Here is a 16,729-nt window from a genome sequence, read left to right on the forward strand (position 1 = left end):
TATATTCCCTAATCCTAGAAATCCTATCTTCTAACAACTTTTCTTTTTCTAAAGGTAACCTTTCAAAAACTAACCTGAAACGTTTTATAAAATGGATTCTCTGCCACTTCCCAGATACTAATACACAGACTATTACCCTAGACTCCTTTTGGGATACAATTGGGACCACGATATATAAGTTTCAAACTAACCAAGACTTTTCTGTAACTCGGTTTTTACCTATGTTTCACGCTATAACTAAAGCTGTAGAAAAAACTAACAAAAAGACTTTAACTGCAGGGCTAACTTCTGTCGAACGAAACGAAAAGTTCTTATCTCACTTAACAGAAGCGCCTATTTCAAATGCTAATGGAGGAGATAACACCCCCTCCACCCTGGAATCCAGCACTCCGCTGGGTCCTAGGGTCCCGCCATCTGCGTCGCAACCCCGCGACCCCAGGGCGCCCACGGCCCCTGCCCACCCCCTCTTCCCCCCCGCCTTCCCCTCGGGAGCCACATCCTGCGCGCCTCCTTGCTCTGCGTTATCTCCGAGAGCATCTGCGCCAGTTCCCGCCGGGACTGACCCAAACCCCACCCCTCCCCCTGCTCCCCCCGACCCTGCTGGGGCCCCCCCCATCCCCTTTGCCGTCCCTCCTGTCCCTGCCGCGTCCGCCCCCACTCCCTCCCCCGCCCTCGCCCCCCCCGCTACCATCGCGTCTTTCCCTGCCCCCGGCATCATCCCTGCTGCGGCACGGGATCAGCCCGCCTGGGTACCCGCGCCCCCCCCCACCACCGCGCTTTTGCCTGCCGCCGGAATCGTGCCCGCTCACGTATCCGCCCCTGACCCAAGCCACCCTGTATCCGCCGCACCCTCTTCCAGTCCCGCCGCCTCCTACATCCCGCACACCCCCTGCCCCCATACCCTCGCTGCGCAACCCCATACCCACGCTCCGCAGCCCCCGGTCGGGACCCCCCAGACTTCCCTCAGTTCTGCCCCCCCTCCCCACGCCCCCCAGTCCTGTGCATGCTGTATCACGCATTGCACGGCCACCCCGGCCATGCGGCCTTCCTGTAGCCACGTCCTGCCATGTGCTGCCTTATACCCGGTCCAGCCACAGGCACCTCTGCCAAATGCAGCTCCAGCCAGCTATAAGAAACATAAGGCACGACCTGATAGCTCTCACTTCTCGTCATCTGATGACAGCAGTGACAGCGATTCTGATTTGGAAATAGAATATGTTGATCCTTGGGCAAAAATAAAAATGGAAGCCACACAGGCAGGGGACTGGCAATTAGCTCAGAGAATTACTGCCTTTCCAGTAGAATATAAGAAGGGAAAAAAAGGAGGTGCCACTAATAGAAAGACATGGGAACCTATTACAAATAAAGAACTTGTGCAATTAAGAAATACAGCCACAGAACATGGTAGAAGTTCACATATTTTTAGAAATTTCCTAGAAGCTACATTCTCAGCACATGTTCTGGTACCCCACGATATTAAAAATATTGCCCAGTGCCTCCTTTCTCCCGCCGAGTACATGCTTTGGGAAAGGCATTGGAAAAAGCAATTAAAAACATTATCAGATAACTATGCTGCAGATGCTGATAAGCCAAATTTTACACTCGAACAGCTGGCTGGTGAAGGGGATTTGCAGAAACCCTCTGACCAAGCTGATACTTTACCTAAGGCAACATTACAAGACGTGGCTATAGCAGCAAAAACCTCTTTATTTCTCACCCCAGATGATTCTACCCCTACCCACCATTTTTCTACTATCAAACAAGGAATAGATGAAAGCTTTATCAAATTTGTGGATAGAATTAAGGATGCTCTGGAAAAACAGATAGAGAGCACAGAGGCAAGAAAAGAACTGTTGTGTAAACTTGCCATGAGTAATGCGAATGAAAAATGTAAAACAATTCTGAGAGCCTTACCCATGGACATAGAACCTACCATAGAGCAAATGCTGGAAAGCTGCACACGCCACCTGTCCACTGAAGATACAGTGGCCCAAGCAGTTACTAAGGGTGTTGCAGAAGGAGTTTCTAGTGCATATGCAGTAATAGCTTCTAAAGATCAGGTCCGCTGCTACCACTGCGGAGATTTTGGACATTTTATAAAGGACTGTCCAGAGAGGTCACCTCCCAGGTACCCTCGCAATTTCCACCAAAGGCCCCAGAATCAGCAGTACTATCAGCCGCGTCCGGGAAACTTCCATCGGAGCGTGGTGGGGCCCCACGCAAGGACATCAAATCAAAGGCCATCCAGACCCAGTCACGCACCATCCCAGGAGATTCCAGACCACATGAGGAGGATCCAACACACGGAGCAATACCAAAGGGAACGCGCCGTCAGCTGGTAACTGCACTGTCCATTGACTTTAAAAATAACAATGTTTATCGTGTTCCCACAGGCAAACGTGGGCCAAAAGGAGGTCCTTCTAACATCCTAATTCTAGGTGATTCTCTCCATACCCCAAAGGAAATATTTGTTGTTCCAGAAGTACAAACAGTGCACCCGGGACAAGAAATCTTTGTCCAGGTGTACTGCACAGACTTACCATATTTTCTTCCAAAGGGTACCTCATTTGCACAGGCCTTTCTACTCCCTAAGAATCACAGGGAACAGCTTCCTCTCAACCCCACAGCAATGTGGATACAAGTTGTGGGACCGAGTAAGCCTGTCATCGAGTGCGGTCTTACCTGCAGAGGAGAGAAGTTCCACCTACCAGGGATGCTGGACACCGGTGCAGACGTGACCATCATCGCCCGCTCTGAATGGCCAGCACACTGGGAGCTACAACCTGTGGCAGGCATGATTACAGGGATCGGTGGAGCTACAGTTTCCATGCGGAGCAAGAACAACATCCTCGTCGAAGGGCCTGAAGGCAAGTTGGCTACCATCCGCCCATTTGTGGTAAGGGCCCCCATCACCTTGTATGGACGGGACATTTTATGTCAGTGGGGAGCCTCCCTACGTATTCCCAGTCCGGATTTCTGATTGGGGCCACTGAGGAGCGCGCACTGCCAGACACTCCTCGTCTCACCTGGAAATGCCATGACCCGATCTGGATCGAGCAGTGGCCCCTCTCTAAAGTCAAACTGCGCGCACTACACGCCCTTGTGGATGAACAGCTCGCCAAAGGCCACATCGTAGAGACCACCAGCCCTTGGAATTCTCCAGTCTTCGTACTACAAAAGCCTGGAACTGACAGGTGGAGGCTCCTCCACGATCTTCGCAAAATCAACGAGGTCATCGAGGACATGGGTCCCCTTCAGCCTGGCCTGCCCTCACCATCGATGCTGCCTAGAGACTGGACACTTGCTATCATTGATATTAAAGACTGTTTCTTCAGCATCCCGCTGCATCCCCAGGACGCTCCACGGTTTGCCTTCTCCGTTCCCTCTCTTAACAGAGAGGCTCCACTCAAGAGATATCATTGGTGTTTTCTTCCACAAGGACTAAAGTGCAGTCCAAGTATATGCCAGTGGTATGTTGCTCACATCCTGTCTCCTGTTCGGAACCTATTCCCAGATGCAATCATCCATCACTATATGGACGATATCCTGGTCTGTGCACCAGAAAAAACGTACTTGGACAAAGCAGTTAAAAAGACTATTGAAACCATAGAAAAGGCAGGATTTGAGATCCGTGAGGACAAAATACAGTACACCAACCCATGGACTTACCTTGGACTCCAGATCCGGGAACGGACCATCGTACCCCAGCAGCTCACCATCCGAGACGACCCAAAAACCCTGAGAGACTTACACAGTCTGTGCGGATCCATCAACTGGGTACGTCCACTGCTAGGAATTACAACAGAGGACCTCGCTCCACTGTTCAGCCTTCTCCGGGGCAAGGAGAATCTGGACTCTCCATGCACTCTAACACCAGAGGCCCGAGATGCCATCACCAAGGTCCAGGAAGCCCTGTCTTCACGCAAAGCCCATCGTTTCGAGCCCAGCCTGCCTTTCCAGTTCGTCATTCTGGGAAAAGCACCTAGGTTCTATGGACTGATTTTTCAATGGGACACTCAACTTCGAGACCCTTTACTAATCCTGGAGTGGATCTTTACAAATAACCAACCCACAAAAACCATTACCACCTTCCAAGAAATTATGGCACATTTAATAAAAAAGGCTAGAACTCGCCTCCGTTCCCTTGCAGGGTGTGAGTTCACATGCATATATTTGCCAATGACCACTGGGGACCTGGAACATTTGCTCCAGACCAATGAGAGTCTCCAGTATGCCTTAGATAGCTATACAGGCCAAATTTCAGTGCATATCCCAAAACATAAGCTTTTTAATCGTGATGTAACATTTCATCTGACTCCAAAATTAGTCCAAAGTAGGACACCTCTCAAAGCTCTAACCGTCTTTACAGATGGCTCAGGGTCATCCCACAAGTCGGTAATGACATGGAGGGACCCTAAAACCCAAAATTGGGAATCTGACATAAAAATAGTGGAGGGATCTCCACAGATTGCGGAGTTAGCAGCTGTTGTCAGAGCCTTTGAGAAATTCAAAGACGAACCTTTTAATCTGGTCACAGATTCAGCTTATGTTGCTGGCATAGCTATGAGAGCAGAACATGCTCTTCTCAAAGAGGTTTCCAATCCAAAGTTATACCAATTGATTTCCACATTAACACGCTTAATTTCCCACAGAAAACAACCTTACTATATAATGCATGTGAGGTCACACACTGACCTCCCAGGTTTCATTGCAGAAGGGAACAGGAAAGCAGACACCTTAGCCATGGCAATAGAGACTGCTAATGTCCCTAACATCTTTGCCCAGGCAAAGTTGTCACACTCATTTTTTCATCAAAATGTGCCTGCCCTTATCAGAATGTTCAAGCTTTCAAAAGATCAGGCAAAAGCTATTGTTGCCACATGCCCGAACTGTCAAAACTACCAGATACCATCTATGGGGACGGGAGTCAATCCCCGAGGTTTAAACAGCTGCCAGCTGTGGCAGACAGATGTAACCCACTTTGCACCTTTTGGAAGGTCAAAGTACGTGCATGTATCGGTTGATACATTCTCAGGAGCAGTATTTGCATCAACACATACAGGAGAAACTGCGCAGCACACCATAAAACATTTTCTCCTCGCATTTGCAACCCTGGGAGTACCAAAGGAGATCAAAACAGACAATGGACCTGCCTATACCTCTCGTAAGTTAAAAGAGTTCTTCAGTGAGTGGGGAATACAACACAAGACAGGTATACCTGCAAACCCCACAGGACAATCCATCGTGGAAAGGACACATCAGACTCTCAAAAGAGTCCTCAATCAGCAACAGAGAGGAACAAAAATCACTTCTCCAGTTGAAAGACTTTGCAAGGCTCTCTATGTCATCAACTTCCTGAACTGTACAACCTCAGAGCCTGATCCACCAATACTTCGCCACTTTGCAAATACCACCCAAGCAAAGCTCACAGAGAAACCACCTGTGCTGGTGAAGGACCCAGAAACACATAAAGTCTCAGGACCTTTCGAACTCATCACGTGGGGAAGAGGATACGCGTGTGTTCTGCTACCATCTGGTCCAAGATGGTACCCAGGGAAAAACATAAAACCATACCTAGGCACTGCAAATACCACTTCCACAAGCAGTGACAAGAATCCTCCTGAGTCAAACACGAGACCTCCTCAAAACCAGACCAGCTCGGCCTGGAGACGAAGACGTCGCCAAACATCCACAGGTGGAGGAGACGACTGTCCCATCACACAGCAGCAGACAAAACAGAAAGCTGAACAACATTCTGTGGCATCAAGCCCTAGACCAGGCACAGCCTGAAAACAAAACTGTTCTTTGAATTAGATGTTATTACCCTTTTTACCCTAAAAAACCCTATTATCCCTTTTATCAACCCTTACCAAAAGCCTCTAACTTTTACCCACTCCCCCACCCTTAGCACCATAGAAAAAAACAAAAACAAAAAACAGTAAAAAACTAAAAATAAAGGGGGGAGGTGGAAGGAACAGAGGAAAGGAACAAGAAAGGAACCCTAACTCTCCCCTCCTACCATAAAAATAACAAGTTTTGCTTATATTCCTTATCAGAAGCCCCACTCCTGCCCAAAGATGAAAAATATCTCCGTTGGCGCTGTCCTCACTGCTGCCTGGATGTTCCTCACCGTGCCATGTGCCGTCGGTTGGATCGGCCCACAGCCGAGCCATAATGTCTGGGTAACCTTAGCAAGAACATTAAAACAGGATAACATGTGCTTATCCATGGGGAGCGTTGATAACCCACTTTCCACATGTCTAGTAGGAATTCCTTTTGTAGCCGATGATTGGCCAACCTATAATTCAGAGCTTCTCCGCACCACAGGTAAGAGACCCCACCAGGTAGAAACTTGGGACCAGTGGACAAAAATACTGCCCAATGCTCTTGAGGAACCTCAAGAATTGGATCTATTGGGATCCTCTAAGGCCACATTCTGTGTCAAATTTTACTTTAGACGTCCAAAGAATAATTTGCCTGAAATTGACCTGAACAAAAACACATACCGAAAAGACATATCGCCAATTAACAAAGCCTACAACCCTCACGATTGGTGTAATTACACTGCTCGTGTGATCTCTGTGTCCTCTCTCCATCCCAAAATTCTACCCAAGGGAACGTTTCTCATCTGTGGTGACAGAGTATGGGCTGGGATCCCCTCCCGACTCCAGGGAGGTCCCTGTACCCTAGGAAAGCTGTCTACCCTTACTCCAAATATCACCTTGTTGCACAATTGGAAAAAAGAGAGCGAGTTAAAACGCCACAAAAGGTCCTACACAGCATTTGATGAAAATTGCGATCCCAAATTATACGATTGGAACAAACCTAAAAAGATAGCGGTCTCTATATTCCTACCATGGGTAGCTGCAGCTAAGACCCTGGGTGACATAAATCACCTTGGGTGCTGGCTCAGTAAGCAAGCTAACGCTACTTCTGCTGCCCTGAGCGATCTCTTAAAGGAAGAAGAAACCACAAGACACGCCTCACTCCAAAATCGAGCAGCGATTGACTTCCTGCTGCTTGCCCACGGACATGGCTGCGAGGACTTCGAAGGGATGTGCTGCTTCAATCTCTCTTCACGCTCGGAATCCATCCACGCCAACATCCAGAAACTGAAGGGACTTGTGAAGGACTTAAAAGTAGAACAGACCCCAGACTGGGTCAATGACCTCTTCGGTCAATGGGGATTAACGGGATGGGTTGCATCTTTGGTTAAGGGAATGTTGTGGATTTTTCTTGTAATTGTCATCGTGTTACTTATGTTCTCATGCCTTGTCCACTGTTTTAAAAGAACCATAGGGAACGCCTTTTTTCTAAATACAGAAAGTGGAGTTGTAGCAGGCACAGGGCCTGCAAGGCCCTGGAGGTCAGAGGCCTGAGCTAGGAAATACCAAAGTCAGCATGACTAAGGGTTTAGAAGCCCCCCTCTTCCGCCTTCGGACCCTGTTATCTCTCTGTAGATCCATAGGCCACTTTTTCCCCTGACCCTTACTATTGGACAGTTTTCAATCCCCCTATAAGGTATAAAAACCCCTAACTCTGCCCGGTTCGGCAGAGGAGAGCTGTCCCTGGAACCTTCGCGGGGACCCCAATAAAGAACCCTGCGGAACCCATACAGCGCTGCTCCTCTCTCTCTCTGCGTCTGCTGCGGCTATACCCAGGGTGACGGCCCCAGGCATGCTGAAAGAGCTGAAATCACTAAAGAGCTGAGCTGCAAATCACTATAGCTGCCTGGACTGCCTGAACCCCCGCTGGGCGATCCTGGACCCCTCGTTGAGCTATCCTGGACAACCGGCCTCCCCGCTGGGCTTCTGCCCCGGGGGGCCATAACTTATCACTCCAAGGTATTGGCACTACATAGAAAAGAAACATACGTTGCGATATAACAGGAAATTGCAAGGATTTGTGCTGCCAAACTCACGTTAGAGTTCTTCAGAGTCACAGACCCTGCACAAATTTCACTCACTCAGCGCCTTTCCCCACACTTCTTCAAGCAGAACTGTGAGGTTTGCTGCTTCCTTTCAGACCCAAAAGCGGGGAGGAGTTCGCATCAGAATTTGGGGATTTCCTGCACTGCCCTCCCACACAAATCCCAGCTATCACTGTCATCTCTCTGCGGCGCACACACCATCGGCACGGCAGCTCTGCCATGGACTTTTATCAAGCTCTGTGCTAAAGAAGACGCCAGCAGCTCCCGAGCCCACCTCAGGACCGATGTCCCGGCGGTGCCTTCACTTTCCCTTCCCTGCAGCGCCCGTGCGAGCCTCGCAGCCAGAGCCCTTTCCAGCGCGCCCCGCGCTGCCCGAGGGCGCTGCGCTCTCGGGAGCCGAGGCGGCATTTCCGCGCTTCCCCCCGGGGCCGCCCCAGTGCCGGGGATGCCCCGGGGCGGGGACAGGGCGGAGGCTGCCCCGGGCCCCTCCCGCCCCCGCAGCCCCAGCGCAGCCGAGGCCGCTCGGCCGCGTCCCGGCCCGGCCGGCGACAGCCGGGACACAGCGCCCGCCTGGGCCGGGCAGCGACAGCGAGCCCCGCCGGGCCTGCCGCAAGGCTCCTCCTCCTGACACAGCCCCACAAATACGTGTAAAATTAGCCCTGAAAAGGAGAAAAACACCCATGCAGCGCTTATACTTCTTCTATTATTCCAGGAACAGGACACACAAACACATCCCAATAGAAGTAAAGCTGTTGCATCTCTGTCTTCGGTATACCACAGATAAACTGTGGCGTCTAAGAGAATATTATTATGATAAACATATAACAGTAGTGTTATAAATGAGAAGCTTGACTAGGCCAATATTCAAGCAGGAAACGATTTATTAGTTAATAAGGTAAAGTATGAGTAATACAGCACTGAATACAGTGGGGAAGTTTTCCCTCCACCTGCACATCGATTATTGAGGCTTACAGATATTTGTAGGGGTACTCATAAGCTTTCTCAGCAGTTTCTATTCCCAATTCCTACATCACAATTCTATACACTATTGTGATTTAGTTTTTCTCAGGATGTATCCCAGAAAGGACTATCCCCAGACGGTGGGGTCCAGCTTCCGAAAGAAGAAAGAAGTCTCCCAGCTGGTGAGGTCCAGATTCCAGATGTGGGTCCACCTTTTAACTGCAAGGACTAGAAATATCATAACAGTGATGGCCAGCTTCCCTTGGTCAAACCTATCAATCCTTGAGTTGATGTTCATCTTCCTTTCTCAAGCTGCTTTTCACTGTTTTGTTAAGGTGTCAAGACAAGCACCTTTCCTTTTTACATATTCTAAAGCTATAGTTTCAAAGATCCTTACTACAAGCAATATTCTGAAGTTACACTTCAAAAGGTTATTATTGCAAAACTCTTTAAGGCTTAGCTACAAGCAGAAAGTACCTGTCAAACAGCAACATCCTTAAAGCTTTAATTCAAATGCTCCTAAATCAACTTAAGACTTATAAAGGTTAATTGTGAACAAAGGATAGGTTCAACGGCCTTCTTCCATGCTTTACTTCCTCAGTTATTTATTAGAATTTGTCTTCACTACTGTGCCATGGTTGGTTTCCATGCATATCACAATCACAAATAGAAATGTTGCCTGTATGTGCCTGACACAAAACACAGCTTTGTATTTCACACAGTGACATTAGGTACAAAAGCACACTTTCATTCTCATTCTTGCCTAAGAGCAGGTCCAGTTGTTGGCCAAAAGACCACATCTACACAAGAAGCTCAGCAATACCTGGAACAGGCTGCCAAAAACTCCTTTCAGCTCCAGGCAATGAATCAAGGCACTCAATGGGTGAGACTGGAAGGTAAAAGGGGAGGGCAGCTACAAAAGTGCTCCAGCCTTGTCACAAGCAAAAGTATCTTCTTCACTCCCATGGGCTCTCAGTGCCTGACTCTGCCTGCTGGACACCAAAAGTGAAGCCAAGCACAGAAGAAGCACTCATGGAGCAAGTGGGATGGTTCTTGTGTCAGCCAGAACCTGGAGACCTCTGCACACAGGCACAGGAGGGGTTGGACATGGCAGGTGCTCTGTTTGTCTAAGCAGCTCCCTTATTCCTGCCAAGCCCAAGATCAGGATCACAGAAGAGGGTGCAGGCACAGCTGAAAGAGACAATGAGTGCAAAAGGAGTCAACTTGTTCTAGGGATATATGAGTTTATATAATTTGTGTCATGGCACCTATGCAGCCAAGACATCTCCTTAGGGACAGCAAAATCTGCCACAGAACAAAATACTGGAAGTTTTATTGTGCCGGATAAAGAAGAGAAAGGGATGATCAGCTTTGAATTCTTCAGTGAACATTACTTCAGAAATTCTAAACATTAGCACAGCTGTGGCAGCAGCTGCTTCAGTGCCTTCTTCATTGACTTCCACAAAGGATTTGTGAACAACTTCAGAGAGCACCAGATCATTACCAGGTGAGATTCCTGAGAAGTCTGCCTTGCCCATCTCAAATGCATCAGGCATTCCCATGCTGCTCAGAATGGGTTTAAGTTTGTAATCTTCTTCCAGTTTAAATCTGGGCAAATACACAATCACCTCTGTAGAAGTCATCATTTCAGGGCTGATCCAACCCAACAGCTTCTCATACGTAAGTTCCTTTTCCAGCTGCCGAAAAATCACAAATTTACTTATTTACAGTGAGAATTGAGTCAATATTACATAGCCAAAGTAGTGATTTCTGTGTGTTTCTTCACATACCCCAGAACTTGCATGTTTTTCCCCTGGATTAAACATGAAGACTTGTGGGGGTTTTCTTTTCATTTTTAATAGAAGAATAAAAGATTCAAGTAACCTTAGAAATAAATTCCTGGTCCAGAGTGCCAAAGAACCCAAACTTGTATCCCACCCACAGCACAAAAGAGATCCTGCCCTTTCCTGTGAGCCTCTTTCCAGCCAGTGAGCCACACACCACCTGCCAGCTCCCAGCACAGAACACCTATTGGACAGGCCACAGGACTTCCCAAGAGCCCACCCAAAGTCCCCCTCTCCACATTCCATCGTCACCATACTGTGCCTTCCCCACAACCACAGCTGACCTCTGCTCCTGAGCAGGGCCAGCTCTTCTTCCAGAGCCTCTGGCCAAGGGAGCAGCACACAGCCTGAGCAGCACTGACACAGCAGGGGCTGTCACTCTGGGGACAGGGACGAGAGGGACATTTCTGATGGCCTTGAGCACCAGAGTCACAGTTGCTCTGCAACTGAACTGCAGCTCTCTGTGCAATTCAGACTTTCTTCCCTGGAGGGATTCAGCATTCAGTCTTTGCACTCAGCTCAACTACTTACTCTTTCCAGGCCTGTGGATCCATCCTGGATTGCATCAGGGAGCAGGATGATCATGCTCAGTTCATTACCCACATAGGGGAGCTCAAGGATTTTGGTCTGGAAGTCCCCAATGTAGGTCATGTTAAAATTGGCCTCCTTGAACATCATCTGCACCGGTCTGGTTTCATTCTAGAAATCAAGAGATGCCAACAGTTAATGCTGAGCTTCTCTGCTGGTCTCACACTACGAAGCAGGCAGCAAGTTACTCATGGCCTTTTAGGATTTGTCCAAAGAGAACTGGTCACACACCACAGAGTGCAGCCTCACTGATGCCTTGAGAGGCGACCTGCAGGGGAGGCTGGACAGACTCAGAGGATAAAGGTTGGTATTTAGTGAATGCCCTTTGAAGGGTAAACCTTGAGCAGTGCAGGAGTCTCGCAGAGACGACACCCAACATGGATGACTGTCACAGGTTTTTCGGACAGGTATCGTTTTTGTCTATTTGCATATCACAGTAAATTATCCAATTACAGCTTCAGGTAATGGAATCCCATTCCCCCAGTTGGCCCCACATAGCTAACTGTTGTTTGCATTTTTCAGGGCCTGAGAACGTGAGTTGTCCTTGGCTTTTAGGCTTAGAGGGAAATTGTCTTGTCCAAATAAAACAAGAGAACAGTAGCTGACAGGCAATTGAGTTTGAGAGTTATACATTTAAGCAACACTGATCTGAAGAATTTAAAAGCTAAAACTTAGGGGTCCCCAGCACAGACTTCTGTAAAAGCATGAGGTAAAACCTGGCCATGTGCAGCAGCAATGCACAATATTGCACCACAACTCAAAAGGAGATTATTCATGAGCCCTATATCCTTTTGGTGTTGCATCTTGAAACCTGGTTCTAAGCTTGCACAGCTGCACTGAATACAAAATGCAACAGTATCGCTGGATTCACCTTCCAGCTTTTTCAACACATTCCAACAGGGATGGAAGGAACTGAGTCAGTCCAGCAGCCTCTGAAGCGCTGTGTGAGACAGTGTTTTGGTAAGCAGAAACATTGCCTTATTTAAAAGTTACATCAGCACTTTCAAATATCCTCTGACTTATTTGACCACTGTGGGGAGGGATGGTTTCCAGACAGGCATGAGGGCTTCCATTCTCCTCTATGGCTGCTTCAAGCGGGTGAGTTAAGGAAGGCACATCACCAGGTCTTGTTCATGATGCCTGGAGGCCAACCCAGAGCTGCAGGGGATCCTGAGGGGCAGCCATGGCCTGCCCATGCCAGGGGCCAAGTCCTCCTCAAGAGCAATTCTAAAAACAAGACTGCAAAGAACACGGGTCTTCAAAGGAAATTTTGTTTTCCATTTCTTTTGGATTGGCTCAGGGACAGGAATGCAGCAAGAAAGCTCTGACTGAAGAAGACTTAAATTCACAATCTTTCTCAAAGGTCTTTGTGCTATATGAAAGGTTCTAGTAATTATGTGAAAGTTCAGAGAAACTCTGCAAAGAGAGACTTCCAGTGAAAGGGAGGGGATATAAGGAATCTCACGCAGCCAATCTAATTTAACCCTGCTTGAAAGATCCAATTTCTTCTTAAAGATGTTCCTTTCAGATGACATCTCTGACAGTGTATCTTTAGAATTTTAGCACATCATACCTTATTAATGTGGAATGGCCTCTCTCTGGTACTCGCTTTCCTGAATGGCTTTTCCCAGTTGCCTTTGAAATAGATGGCATTCACCAACACAAGCCTGGTCAGGGAATCCAGAATCCCCTCTGCCAACAGGTTCTGAATTTTACCTTCATCATAAAAAGAATAAAAACACATTAATTGAAAAGTTGACATGGATCTAAATATTATCCAAGATTGTATCTGCAATTAATACACAAGAGAGAAGAGAATGATGCACCAGGCACAGCAATAGCTCAGCATCTGAGTGGTTTGAATTCACAATGCCATAGCCAGGGGTAGGTGTTTACCCAAACAATGGCTGCCATTAAACACAACTGGGAACTGAGCAAAGCACTCACCTTCAGTCCTTTCCTCCACCCAGCCATTGATTTGTTTTCTGGCATCCTCCCAAGCATGCAGGAAGTCCATCTGTTCCAGGCCAGCATGGTAGGATTTCTGACTGGACTCTATAAATGACTAACAGGGACATTCACAAGAGATTTTCAGCAAGAGATTTAGTCTCACACAGACAAAGATGATCCTTACATTCTCCAAAGAATGCTGCCTGCTTTCCTTCCCCATCTTCATACAGAACCATTAAAGTTCTGACTGACACGTTTTTACTAGGATTTATACCACTTCTTTGAGCTAGGAATTTATATTATTGTTGTGGCTTATGCACAGTACTACAAACTACTATGTACAATAGTGAGGGGTGTTTTTTTCTTGTATTCATTTTGTGCTTCAGGGACATATGACTTATGACATATGACTTTATATGTTTTCTTTGTCAGACTTTTTCTAAAAAAGATACATCAACCATTTGTCCCACAGCCAAATAGATGAAGGGATCACAGAATCCTCAAGTGTAGAGACTGTTGAACTTTACCCCGCTTGGCATCACTTCTCCACTCAGAACACAAATGATTTAAAAGGAGATTCTCTACCAAGTTCAGACACCAGGCTCTGGCAGAATCTATTGCACTCCTGGCTCTCAGCACAGAAACATTGGGCAGCAGACCCCAAAGCCTGCCTTGACCTCCAGAGGAAAGAGGTAGCAAGTGCTTTATCCTAACAATCACAATAAATTTAATGGCGACTTACGGGAAGAAACTCAAAGGTCTTTTCTCCATAGAGCCGGTTTGCAGTTCTCAGGATGTATTTGGTGTTTGGATCATTGATTTCAGAGAGAAGGGATTGATACCCATTGCAAGTATCATGGGTGTTCTTCAGAGAAAGCACCTGCACAGAGACAACATCCACAGCAGTGTCCTTAACTTCTCTAAACACACTTGCTAGAGCATGACCGGTTTTATATTTAAATTACATTTAAGTTAAACATTATGATTGGAAGCCAAAAGATTTTTTCAGCACACCTCCCATCTGGAGCTTATCATGCAAGTCATATCTGATGTACCCAGCCAGATGTTGCACAAGTCATAAATGAGGGAGCAGCAGAGCCAGCAGTGCTGATTTCCCTACCCTCAAGGCAAGCCCTACAGGATCACAGAACGGCTCAGGTGGGAAGGGACCTGTGGGGACAATCTGCTACAAAGCCCTGCCCAAGCAGGGACACCTAGAGCTGGTAGCTCAGACTGTGTCCAGATGGATTTTGGGTATCTGCAACTATAGCAACCACAGAGGTTTTGGAGAAATTATTATAAAGTACACGGAAACAAGATCTGAGTTCATATTCCTCTTCCACTTGGCAGTGAATGCAAACATCCAAAGCAAAAGGACTGGTCCTGCACTCAATATTGTCACTTCCCTATATAAAACACATACTGAGAGATATTTGAGCAAATTTTTAAAAAGAACAAACGAAGTTGCAGTTACCAGCTTGAAATGTAGACATTGGGATTTTTAAAATATTTTTTATGTGCCTGGCTTCATTTTCAGAGGTGTATCATATCATAATAAGCCTAAGCAAGGAAGGGAAAGAAAATAATTTATGTAGTCGTCAACTGGCGAATAAAAACAATTCTAGGTACGTCCTAATTACATCTTAAAGAACATCCGCATCAAACACCACAGAAAAACTTGCCCACATTAAATTCAGAAACCTCTTCATTGGATACTGAACAAAGCTCACGCTACAAAACCAAAGAAAACAGGACCTGTTTACACACACAGAACAGGAAGAGCTCTGCTGTCTCACACCACAGTGACAATCACAGTTTAGCACATGTGCACGTCACACACTGGAAGACAACTCTGTTCCTCATATGATCCCATCAAAAGCCATTCGTTTTAACTTTATTCTGACCTACCTTGCTTATCTGGGCTTCAGTGCTACCTCGTGAACCCAGCAAAACCATAGACAAAGCAGAAGAAATACTAAATGGTGAAAAGAACACATTCTGCCCACTCTTCTTCTCACACAGCTTTCTTAACAGCTCCACAGCAAAAGTGCTGTTTGCTGCACAGAGGCTTTCCATGCTTCCAAGCCTGCGACATAAAACGAGAATGATCAAATTTATTTGAATACAAAACAGTTGTTTCTTCCTTTTACACTTCCCAGCATTAACTGGGCAGGAAAGGTTGGAAAATTATCAGCTCACTGGAGACTGATTTGGTGCCAGAAGCACCTGAGATCCCATACTACACATTGGAATTATTCTACCAGTTTCTGCTCTGCTTCTAAATTTCATCCCATCCATATACAGTGTGACATCATTTGAGATGATCAGGCACAACAGGACATACAGAAAGAAGTTTCTCTTCACTTCACCCACAAAATTATTACCCTTTATTGGACCACCAGAGCCAAAGTCAGACACCAGAACAGCAGAATTACCAACTCTTACCATCTCTAATTCTACAGACCTTCAGTGATAGCTGTCACTTGCTTCTACGTGTGCACAATGGGTTTTAAACCTGCCAGCCTGGCTGGGAGAAGCCAGCAGAAGTCCTTTGCCTAAAAGCAAGAAAAGTGGCAAGAGTTCAATTGTCACTGAAACATTCTTTTACCGAAAAAAAAAAAAACTACCCCACAAACAAATTTAAAAAAAGCACAATGAGAAATACCAAAGAAACAGAAACCTCCAAACACACTAAGCAAATATAAGTCACATTATAATAGGATATTTCTTCCCAATATTACCAACAACTTATCACTCCAAGTTAATGGCACTATATAGAAAAGAAAAATTCGTTGCAACATAACAGGAAATTGCAAGGATTTGTGCTGCCAAACTCACGTTAGAGTTCTTCAGAGTCACAGACACCGCACCACCACAAATTCCGTTCACACAGCGCCTTTCCCCACACTTCTTCAAGCAGAACTGTGAGGTTTGCTGCTTCCTTTCAGACCCAAAAGCGGGGAGGAGTTCGCATCAGAATTTGGGGATTTCCTGCACTGCCCTCCCACACAAACTCCAGCTATCACTGTCATCTCTCTGCGGCGCACACACCATCGGCACGGCAGCTCTGCCATGGACTTTTATCAAGCTCTGTGCTAAAGAAGACGCCAGCAGCTCCCGAGCCCACCTCAGGACCGATGTCCCGGCGGTGCCTTCACTTTCCCTTCCCTGCAGCGCCCGTGCGAGCCTCGCAGCCAGAGCCCTTTCCAGCGCACCCCGCGCTGCCCGAGGGCGCTGCGCTCTCGGGAGCCGAGGCGGCATTTCCGCGCTTCCCCCGGGGCCGCCCCAGTGCCGGGGATGCTCCGGGGCGGGGACAGGGCGGAGGCTGCCCCGGGCCCCTCCCGCCCCCGCAGCCCCAGCGCAGCCGAGGCCGCTCGGCCGCGTCCCGGCCCGGCCGGCGACAGCCGGGACACAGCGCCCGCCTGGGCCGGGCAGCGACAGCGAGCCCCGCCGGGCC

General features: G+C 47.5%; 1 protein-coding gene across 4 annotated transcripts; it reads right to left on the minus strand.

Moving 5' to 3' along the window:
• Positions 1 to 8,793: 8,793 nt before the first annotated feature.
• LOC135304218 (serpin B6-like) lies at positions 8,794 to 16,716 on the minus strand. Of its 4 annotated transcripts, none has more exons than XM_064426466.1 (8): positions 16,400 to 16,716; positions 15,737 to 15,827; positions 15,181 to 15,358; positions 14,015 to 14,152; positions 13,270 to 13,387; positions 12,896 to 13,038; positions 11,266 to 11,433; positions 8,794 to 10,587 (listed from the first exon to the last, which is right to left on the minus strand). In XM_064426466.1, exons 3-8 carry the CDS (start codon positions 15,346 to 15,348, stop codon positions 10,180 to 10,182), a joined length of 1,143 nt encoding a protein of 380 aa, XP_064282536.1. In that variant the 5' UTR covers positions 15,349 to 15,358; positions 15,737 to 15,827; positions 16,400 to 16,716; the 3' UTR covers positions 8,794 to 10,179. The 4 variants fall into 4 exon arrangements, with proteins under 4 accessions (XP_064282536.1, XP_064282539.1, XP_064282526.1 ...); XM_064426469.1 differs by lacking the exon at positions 16,400 to 16,716 and adding an exon at positions 16,111 to 16,373 and having other exon boundaries at positions 15,718 to 15,827; XM_064426456.1 differs by lacking the exon at positions 16,400 to 16,716 and adding an exon at positions 16,111 to 16,372.
• Between the last annotated feature and the right edge of the window lie 13 nt (positions 16,717 to 16,729).

Source organism: Passer domesticus, chromosome 1, assembly GCF_036417665.1.
Source record: "Passer domesticus isolate bPasDom1 chromosome 1, bPasDom1.hap1, whole genome shotgun sequence".
Taxonomy (NCBI): domain Eukaryota; kingdom Metazoa; phylum Chordata; class Aves; order Passeriformes; family Passeridae; genus Passer; species Passer domesticus.

What these genes read in the sequence shown, in the direction of transcription:
- LOC135304218 (XM_064426466.1), bottom strand. Translation starts at nt 15,348, where the DNA reads ATGGAAAGCCTCTGTGCAGCAAACAGCACTTTTGCTGTGGAGCTGTTA. An exon ending in AGACCTTTGAGTTTCTTCCC is followed by an intron (nt 13,388 to 14,014) that starts GTAAGTCGCCAT and finishes TGTCCCTGTTAG; the next exon opens with TCATTTATAGAGTCCAGTCA. An exon ending in GGTGGAGGAAAGGACTGAAG is followed by an intron (nt 13,039 to 13,269) that starts GTGAGTGCTTTG and finishes TTTATGATGAAG; the next exon opens with GTAAAATTCAGAACCTGTTG.